Source organism: Setaria italica, chromosome VIII, assembly GCF_000263155.2.
Source record: "Setaria italica strain Yugu1 chromosome VIII, Setaria_italica_v2.0, whole genome shotgun sequence".
Classification (NCBI taxonomy): Eukaryota; Viridiplantae; Streptophyta; class Magnoliopsida; order Poales; family Poaceae; genus Setaria; species Setaria italica.
The window spans coordinates 29,830,332-29,840,635 of NC_028457.1; the positions used below are offsets into that span (position 1 = coordinate 29,830,332).

Here is a 10,304-nt window from a genome sequence, read left to right on the forward strand (position 1 = left end):
AAATACACGTTCCAGGATCAGAGATTGTGTATCCGGAGAACAAACAAGAAGGTGCTGCCAAAACTCTGTCACGGATCCAAAGTAGAGCATGGAAACTAACCGCACTGACACATCCTCCAACTGTCCAAAAAACGTGGATAATTCAAAACAGATACGGTTATAGATATGCAAATATTTGCATATTTGCAACCATATCTCTTTCGAACGGGAGACGCCTAACTAGGTTACGTGATATACGAACATCAAACGGAAAGAGAAGTGTAAGATGCCTCACCTTGCTATCCTGCAAAGTGACGAGTCGAGGACGGTCCTTGTGAGCCTCTCCTGCAAGAAAAGAACATTGTACTGTTAAGTCGAAATTTCGGCAGCACCTCCCCTGCATGGGGAGGTTTTACCAAAACCTGCAACAAAAAAAATGGCATGATGGCCGACAACCACATTCTCACCAAAATGACGGCACGATGGCCGACAACCACATTTATTGCAAGTGTTTGGTACAATAGCATTATATCGACATGGATTTTAACTTACAAAGTCCTTTTCTAATTCATCTCTAAAAGAAAATCATTTTCTAATTCATCTCTAAAATTAAACTCCTTACAATACCACCTCTCTATCTTCTCTAAAAGAAAGTCATTTTCTAATTTATCTCTAAAAGCAAAGTCCTTACAATACCACCTCTCTATCTTTTCTAAAAGAAAGTCATTTTCTAATTCATCTCTAAAAGTAAAGTCATTTTCTAATTTCTAATACCTAATTCCTAATTCCTAATTTCAAAATAGAATTTCTAATTCCTAATTCTTAATTTCTAATAATTTCTAATTTCAAAATAATGAATTACCGGGAGAGCCGGCCGGAGGAGAGCTGGCCGGCCGGGGTGGAGGGCTGCCAGGGGAGGGCTGGCCGGCCGGGGGAGGGCCGCCGACCGGTGGAGGGGCGGCCGGCCGGTGAAGGGCCGCCGGCCGGTGGAGGGGCGGCCGGCCGGTGGAGAGCCGCCGGGGTCGGCCGGGGCGGAGGGGCGGAGGGGCCGGCCGGGGCGGAGGGGCGCCGGGGTCGGCCGGGGCGGAGGGGCGGCCGGCCGGTGGAGGGCCGCCGTGGGAGCGGGAGGGCCGCGGGCAGGGGAAGGGCGGCCGGGGCGGACTGGGCAGCAGCGGCGGGTGCGGCGGGGGTGGCGGGTGCGACGGCGGCGCGTACGGGGCAGGCGGCGGCGTCGAGTTTTGGAAAATGGTTTGCGCGTACTGTGCCGCCGGTGCTATACAGTCTGCGCCTCACTGAGTTTGCCGAGTGCCCAGATCCAGAACACTCGGCAAACTTGGTTTTGCCGAGTGCCCAGATCCAGAGCACTCGGCAAACTTTTTTTTTATTTTTTTTACACACCTGGGGAACCATATATGCGCTGTTGGTGGGCCCGTACTCCGTGTTTGCCGAGTGTATTTTGGGAAACACTCGGCAAACATTGATACACTCGGCAACATCCTTTTATATTTCATATATATATATATATATATATATATATATACCACATCTAACGTGCTTTACTAAATTTGTTCGATGTACTTCAAAAAAACATGGTCAAATTCACTTAACTATACATATTTGAATTTTCTATCAATATTGTTCCATTATTTTAGGCGGTTATAGCTCAAATTTAATTTATCTCAATTTAAAATTTATAATTGGAGTTAATACATTAAAATTATCAAACGGATACGAAAAATTCTCAAAATTTGAAAGGAACCGATCTATATTGTCCATTGCCTATAAAAAAGTTTTGAAGTCCAACTCTAATTCGACCGTCGCTTTGACTCCAAATCTTAACAGTTCATTATGAACTTCTAGACTATTCTCTCGAGATTCTCCGATTTGTTAGCGTCGTACGTGACAGAAGGTGCGAAACCTTCTCAATTTTTTTCCAAAGTCTCCATGGATGACATCATAAGATCTTGAGAAATCTCGTGATTTTCAGAGTTTGTTTATTTTTTCTAGAATTTATAAATCATTGGACCACACGTTTGTGGTCGTATTTTGTGACCAGATGTTCGAAATTCCTTTTCATTTTCTGGGTAAGGCCCCAGAGTGGACTCACTAACATGAATCGGATTTTTCCACTGAACTTATTCCATTATTTAAAACACTTGCAGTTCAAATTTGCCCGTAACCGAAAAAATCCTATATGTGCTATAAATTTATTAAATATAGCAAACTGATCCAAAAATATATGAAATTTGAACATGTAGTATCACATGTTGTGTGTGGAGAGTGGAAAAAGTTTGGAGGGCAGGGGAGGAAAAAAAATTGCTATTTCGCCGAGTGTCTACGAAAAACACTCGGCAAAGCTACGGTTCGCCGAGTGCCGATGGGCCGACACTCGGCAAAGAAACGGTTCGCCGAGTGCCGCTGGGACCGACACTCGGCAAAGCAACGGTTCGCCGTGTGCCGCTAACGGGCACTCGGCAAAGTGCAAACGGCGGCCCCGCAGCGTAACGGCGGTCGCGCGTGCTTGTCACGTGATATAGCTTTGCCGAGTGTGGCGTTTTGCCGAGTGTAATAGTCGCGTTTTGCCGAGTGTTTTTTTTTGCACTCGGCAAACGTGTGTTTTGCCGAGTGTTTTTTTAATGCCGAGTGTTTATTTTGATACACTCAGCAAATATGCATTTTGCTGAGTGTGCGACAGTTTGCACTCGGCAAATGGAAAAACACTCGGCATTAGCTCGGTTTCCGGTAGTGCGTCATCAATCATCACTGCTGGGAGGATCAGGGTGCTCTTAAAGTTCCTGCCAAAGCGGCTAGGCATCCCGCTCCCACCTACTCAAAAAGCCGGCCTACCTGACACTTTCCATGGCCAGGCCGCCGGCCCAACCTGCTGCTTCCATCACCTTCTGCTGGAGTGGGCCAAACATCATGGACTCCTTCACAAATGGACGAACAACCAAGTAACCGCACAACAAAATGACAAATATGTTACTCGTTCAGTAGAAACCGGCGGCAGGGCTAAACCAGCAACCAAGGTAGGATTCATCAGAAGATTCTTGAGATACCTATCATAGAACAATAAATCACAGATGAGGCAAATTTATTTGGCCAAGATGCAAGCATTTCTATCAAAGTATCCAACTTGGAGCACTACATCATTTTATGTTAAACTCTGCATGTAGTCCTCCTTGATCTTGGTCAATCTCACAACCACATCACTCATCGTCATTCTTTGGTCTGGCATGTCATTTGAGCAGCGTAAACCAATCTCGAATATTGGCACTAGAAAGTTCTTCAAAGAATTAATAGCATCTTGTTGTAGCCAGTCATCCACAATATCGATTAAATTTGTTGGGAATGCTTGATTAACCCAGTTCCTAAGGGTTAGTTCTCCGACAAACATAGGGTCTGTGGGCTTCTTTCCTGTGAATACTTCAAGAAGCATGATCCCGTAGCTGAATGCGTCACTTCCTCTTGATGCCCTTCCAACTGATCCATACTCTGTCCGAAAAAATCAGAACATATAAGGAAACAATTAGCGATAGTGGTAAATGATGTACCAAACAAATCTATCAAGCGTGTCGAAGTACCTGGTGCCATGTACCCAATTGTCCCAGGCATGCTTGCAGAAACCATGGAGTAGTCATCTCCATGCAACAATTTTGCAATTCCGAAGTCTGCCACATGTGCTACCATGTTTTCATCGAATAGAACATTGCTGGGCTTCAAGTCACAATGCAGGACTACCTCAAAGTGATGATAGTGTAGGTACTCCATTGCCATGGACACATCCAACATAGTGTCTAACCTCTGACGGTATCCCAGATGCACTCTACCATCAGTGTGTAGGTGTGTTTCTAAGTTTCCATTAGGCATGTACTGAAGCAATAAAGCTTTGAAGTCCAGATTTGAGCATGTGCCAAGTACTTTTATCAAGTTGCGATGTCGAGCCATGCGCATAACACGACACTCGGAGTCAAAGCTTCTCACTGCTTGTTCCAGCTGCATGTTTAAAACTTTTACGGCGATCACCATGCCGTTGCGTAGTTGGCCCTTGTAAACTTTTCCAAAGCTTCCAGCGCCCAACAGGTTCATCTGACTGAAATTATCCGTGGCCCGAATGATCTCATAATACGAAACTACGGTATGGTTGAGGGTGCCGACAATGTCAGGAGAACCGACCCTCCCTTCCTGCTTCTTGACTTTCTTCCTTACCATCAGGTACACACCGATTGTGACAGCTCCAACTACTATGAGGACAGTAGGGAGCAAAAACCTTAAAATACGATATCGTTTGGTGGAGCTCTGACTGCTATTACATGGTGAAAGCCTCAGTCGTGAAACTCCACCACAGAGAGCCATGTTCCCCACCAAAGATTGTAGGCTGATGTTTACAAAGATACCTCCTTCTGGTACTGGTCCATGAAGTTTATTGAAAGAAAGGTTCAAGCTTCTGAGATATGTGAAATTGGCCAAGTATTGTGGGATTGTACCGGACAGATCATTGTATGACAGATCTAGTGATACCAAGCTGGCTAACATGTCCAAAGTATCCGGGAATGAGTCATTGAGTGAGTTATGTGACAGGTTCAGATAGGCTACAGTTTGAAGCTGTCCAAGTGATGTAGGAAGCCTACCAACCAGAAGATTATTTGAAAGATCTATCCAGTAAATTTGTTTCAACTGGCCTATATATGCCGGTAATTCACCTTCCAGTGAGTTTTGAGACAGATCAAGGGATATCAGGCTGGCAAGCTGAAATACACTTCCTGGTATGGTTGATGATATCTTGTTTTGAGATACGGAAAGGTATCTTAACTTGGTCAGGTTTCCAATGCCATCAGGTATGCCATGGGACAAGCTGTTGCTGTCCAGGTCTAGCCTCTCTAGGTTATACAGCATAGAAATCTGATCTGGGATGGGGCCAAATATGCCATTTCTTGAGAGGATAAGATGTTGGAGCTTGTTCATCATCATCATTGATTCTGGGATTGGGCTACTCAATTGGTTTTCTGATACGTCTAGCAAATTAAGGATGCTCAAATTCGACAGCGAAGCAGGAAGTTCACCAGTCAACTCATTTTGACGGGCAAGGAAATATTGCAGCTGACTGGAGAGGTTTCCTACGTGTTCAGGGAGGCCACCAGTGAAGCGATTATTGGAGAGGTCCAGAAACTGGAGTAGTCTACAATTGGAAAGAGAGGCTAAGAAGTTGAGACCCCCTTGTATGTGGTTTCCTGCAACATTAAGAAACTGAAAAGCTCCAGCATTACCAAGAGACATTGGTACCAACCCAGTGAAATTGTTATTAAGCAACAGGAGGTAGGACAGTTCTGACAAATTAGCAATAAAAGCTGGGAAGGTTCCTGTCAATTGATTATCGTTGAGATACAGTTCACTGATTTGCCTCGCCCCTCCGAGTTCAGGTGGAACCTGTCCTGTTAGCATGCAAGCTGAAATATCCAGTCCCATAAGATTAGTGAGATTGCCAAGAGCACTTGGGATAGGTCCTTCCAATTTATTGAAACCTAAATAGATGATACGCAGGTTTGAAATTTTGCCTAACCATGCTGGCACTGGTCCCTCGAAAAAATTTCCTGATAGGGAAAGTACCTGTAGATATCGGCATTCCGAAAGCCCTAATGGGATCTCACCTGAGAACCTGTTCTGGGAGAGGGAGATCAATTGTAACATGGGAAGGATAAAGCTGTTGTTACTGCCAGGGATTGTGCCAGTTATGTTATTTCCTCTAAGATACATGTACTCGAGCCTGGACATGTTGAAAATCCCTGGAGGCATAGGGCCAGAGAAGTGGTTATGTTGGAGGACCAGGAATTGGAGCATGGGCAAGTAACCAATGGAATGCGGGATCGTTCCTGAAAAACTATTGTTCCCAAACCTCATATATCTCAGGAGAGGTGTGTTGTTGAACTGATCATTCGGAATGGGCCCGGTTAAGTAATTCCCCAGAAGGTCAATATGTTTGAGGTTGCTCAAATTCTGTAGTTCTTTGGGGATCTGTCCTGAGATATGGTTGCTCCACAGATTCATGAACTCGAGCCTTGTGAGGTTCCCTAACGCAGATGGTATGGTGCCAGACAAAGTGTTGTTACCGAGTGCAAGAAATTTGAGGTGATGTAACCTCCCAAGGTCAACTGGGATGGAACCCGTGAGCTCCGTGCTGGTGAGGTTGATCATGGAAAGGAAAGAGAGATTACCGAGGTGAGGGGAGATGCGTCCTTGGAGAGAGACATCGTTCAGCAAAAGGCCGGTGACGCGCAGGCGGCGGCGGCGGCTGCATGAGACACCCAACCAGTCGCAGAAGGAGGTGTTAGCAGTCCAGTTGGCGCGAAGGACGCCAAGAGGGTCGGATAGCTGGGCTTTGAAAGCGAGCAGCGCGGCGATGTCGGTATCACCGCCGTCGACGGCGGCGGCGGTGCTTCTGATCTGCAGAGGCGACGACATGCCGACGGCCAGCAGCGATAGCAGTAGCGTGGCGATGAGGACGGCCATGCTGTGTGGTGGAGTGTGGTGCTGTGCCACGAATGATTGACGAGTTAAGCATCTCCCAGCGAGTGGAGCAGGTCAGCCAGTCTCAACTGATGCTAGTGGTAAGCTTACAGCCTGTTTGGTTTGGAGAGGGACCCGGTCCAGCATCAGGGTCGGATAACTCCGATCCTCTGGCAGGATGAGCTGCTCATACGAGGAAAATGAGTTCGGTCCTTTACTTTAGCCTGCTGATAGGTACGGTTGAGCTGGTGATGGACGAGTCCGTTCCGTGCGTCAAATCAAATCGCGAGTCTGCTAGCCTCGACAGAGGATCGGATGATTCCCATGGCCACGTAACGCGAACCAAACACGCTGTTAATGTCATGGTCAAACAATAGGTGATGGCAATAATAAAATCACACTACGCCATGAAATATTTGTACTGGCGACTAAAATGCATCTGTGCTGACGGGTGCCACACCCGACAGCGTGCATGAGCCAGCACAAATGAGAATTTGCGCTGGCGGGTGCTAATCGCCAGCACACATCGAATTTATGTTGGCGGGCCCTTACATGACCACCCAACACAGTTGATTTTTCGATTAAAAAAAGCATGCACATCGCCTGTCACCCGTCGCAGTCAGGTCGCCGCAGCACCGCCCGCCCGCCGCCTGCCCTACCAGCCGCCGCCGCTTGCCGCCCGCCCCACCACCCGCCGAAACTGCACGGCTGCCCGCCGAAGCCATGCCTGGTCGCGCCCCACCGCCCACTGCTCCCGCCCGCCGCTCCCGCACCACCGCCCGCCCCACCGCCCGCTTGCCCGCCACGTGCCGAAGCCGCGTCTACCTGCCGAAGCCACGCCTGGGCCTGCCCCACCGGCCGCCCGGTCACCTGTCGCCTCACTCCAAAATGAAGATAAGGATGGGCGGGTGGCCAGCATCGCTCCTGGAGAGAGATAAGGTAGATGTAGAGCACAAAGCCATATGTGCTTGCGGGCACTAGCTCGGCGGCCCCAGTCACCTTTATGCTAGCGGGTGCTAATTCCGCACGTCAGCACGCTAATTTCGTCGTGCCAGCACAAATCGTTTCTGATATAGTGTCAATCATCTTTGCCATGTCTTTTACTTTTTCTTCATCTTACTTTTTCAAACCCTAATATTATTCGTCTCTCGTTTCCATGGCTCGAGCAGGTGTCCTAGACTCGCAAGGCGAATCGAGGGAAAACTGGCAGGGCACAGTTCTGATGGGGTTCCTCCATAGCCTATCACCCTTTAACTTTAGTCAAAAAAATGACGTACGTGATTAAAGCCCGTCGTCTTGGGTCATCGCCGTTAACTTCCCCCCGGGGTTACCTATTTATGCATTTTCAAAGGGAACCATTAATTAACTTTGTTGGCCTGTCAAACTGACGATGACACCCGAAACGTAATAAATTGGTAGGCTGCCTCCTTCGTTCGTCCAAATCCATTTAATTTGGAGCTTTCTTCTTGTACAAGCTTGAGTATTAGTAGCAATGTGTTAACCATCAACGGAATCGACCAACTCCCTTCGTTCCTGGGTGCGCACTATATAAAATTCAAATTTTACAATATTTGATCAATAATTTAGCTAGCAATTTTTTATTTTTATAATATAAACTTGAGATGGTTGGATTCTTAATCAAGTGTACCCTCCTATGAGCATAAGTTATAGCTATAACTAATATAATATAAAGACATCAGTAAAGTTATATCATACCTTGTAAATCGGACAGGAGAGAGTAATTGGTTTTTTAATTTGTTGCTTAATTAGTTCCACTTCCCCTCATCAGTCGGGCGACCAGCCAAGAGCGGGTCAGGAGACATCAGGATGCGACGTGAATTGTCAACTAATCTGCACTAGTTTGCGATGAGAAAATTTTTAGATATCTCTTGTGCTCTTCGATCTCCAATAGCATAATTAAATTTGAATACCTATAATTCTTCCAGGGACTAATTAAATTTGAATACCTATAATTCTTCCAGGGACTAAATTGCAAGTGGATTTCTTTATCATGAGCTAATCTGTAAATCAATCTTCTCCTGTCCTCTATCCTCTTCCTCCTGCCATCGCTCTCTGCTCCCTCCCCTCGCCAGACCGGGAAGATGATGCGATTCAACGGCGGATCGAGTACGCCGGCCATCCTCTTCCTCCTCTCGAGCTCCTCATCACCCCCACTCTGCGCTACTGCTCCTGATCACCACCCTGCACCTCCTCAAGTCATTCGCCCACCACATGTTGGCCGCTCCTCCTCGCATTCCAAGCCACCGCACAGCCCAGAAGCATGCTCCACACCGTCGCACTGCCCAGGAAGCGAGCTTCACCTAGCGGCAGCCAAGTGCCCCTTGCCTCGCATCTCCGCCATGGAGGACCGCGCCAAAAGCTGAGGAGGGTGCGGCGGGTCAAGCTGGCCGCCCACCCCTCGCCTTTCATCTTCGCCATGGAGGGCAATGGTCAAGGGTCAACAGAGTGCACTACAAGAAATCTTCTGGTCATTGATGAACCGAAATGTGTCGTAACATGTTTTTTTTGTCATAAATTGTGATTTATGATGCTCATGTGACGAACATCATTCGTTATTAATCGAAACTCACAAACCGCGACTAGTGATCTTCCTTATCACGGTGCATCACTAAGATTATGACAATTATAGAACATCACTGGAAATGTCATAAACTGGCTCCTGTATAGCATGCCACGTTAGCCAACAGTCCTATGTGGCGTCCGATGTGGCGTGATAATCGTGACAAACTTTTTCATCATAAATTAATTTAGGTTCAATTCTTGTTGGACCGAGCCCAAATTGATGTTGTCATAACTTTTAGACCCAATTCTTGTTGGACCGAGCCCAATAATTATTGTCATCGTAACTTGGTTTAGACCTAATTTTTGTTGGATCAAATGCAACATATGTTGACACCATAATTTTGTTTAGTCCCAATTCTTAATAGATTTAGTTGAATATTTGTTGTCGTTATAACTTTGTTTAGACCCATGAAATAATGGGCTAAGGAGGCGAGCCCACAAAATTTTGGGCCCGGTTATTTTCGGGTACAACCCAGGTAGCGCTTAATTAAAATATAATCTGATTTAATATTACATACAAATCAATTCTGTAATTGACAACCCAAATAATTGGTACATACAAATAAATGTTTCTTACCACACTTCACACATCATTATTCTTGTCCAAAGAACAAGCACAAGCATATTATCCGTAAGAGATCACAAACCACTACACATAATATCTCTCTAACCAAGAACATAGCTAGTCTAATCAGCTGGGAGGACATGAGCAAAGAATCACATTGACCTTACCCTCTAAAGTTTAGCAGTTGACGAAGGAGGTACTCAGTTTCTCTTACTGCTTTCTTCAAACTCTCAATTTCCTTAGATTGCATTTTCATTGCTGCATCTGAAGCTTGTGCCTTCATCTTCAAATCGCTTAACATTTGCTCCTATTCAAAAACGTGTTGTCTTAGTTTTGCAGCTTCTTGTAGCCCTTTCAAAGAAACTTCAAATCTTGAGCTTGTAGCTGAGGATGGCTGCACGGCCATATAATCAAGGAAGGGACTTGACTGGAAATCTTGAGGATCGGAATTTGATATTACAACCCTAAGGATTGTTTTCATTATTTCAGGCTACAAATGGAAGAAGCAAAAGTAAAACTTCAATCTTAAATAAAGCAACTGAATAAAGTAAAGAATACTGAAGCAGGATATTTACTCAGGATATTTACATGTTTAGTTACGTACCACAGATTGAATTTCAGGAACGACGGAACGTGAAACTAGCAATCATTATTGCATTGCGCAGCGGTGGAG

The 10,304-nt window shown here is 46.0% G+C and overlaps 1 protein-coding gene across 1 annotated transcript; it reads right to left on the reverse strand.

Annotated features, from left to right (window-relative positions):
* Positions 1 to 2,992: 2,992 nt before the first annotated feature.
* LOC101760794 (receptor kinase-like protein Xa21) lies at positions 2,993 to 6,511 on the reverse strand. Its single transcript, XM_004980567.2, has 2 exons — positions 3,564 to 6,511; positions 2,993 to 3,474 (listed from the first exon to the last, which is right to left on the reverse strand). The coding sequence occupies exons 1-2, from the start codon at positions 6,484 to 6,486 to the stop codon at positions 3,134 to 3,136; spliced, it is 3,264 nt and encodes a 1,087-aa protein (XP_004980624.1). The 5' UTR covers positions 6,487 to 6,511; the 3' UTR covers positions 2,993 to 3,133.
* Between the last annotated feature and the right edge of the window lie 3,793 nt (positions 6,512 to 10,304).

What these genes read in the sequence shown, in the direction of transcription:
- LOC101760794 (XM_004980567.2), bottom strand. Translation starts at nt 6,486, where the DNA reads ATGGCCGTCCTCATCGCCACGCTACTGCTATCGCTGCTGGCCGTCGGC. An exon ending in AATTGGGTACATGGCACCAG is followed by an intron (nt 3,475 to 3,563) that starts GTACTTCGACAC and finishes TTTTTCGGACAG; the next exon opens with AGTATGGATCAGTTGGAAGG.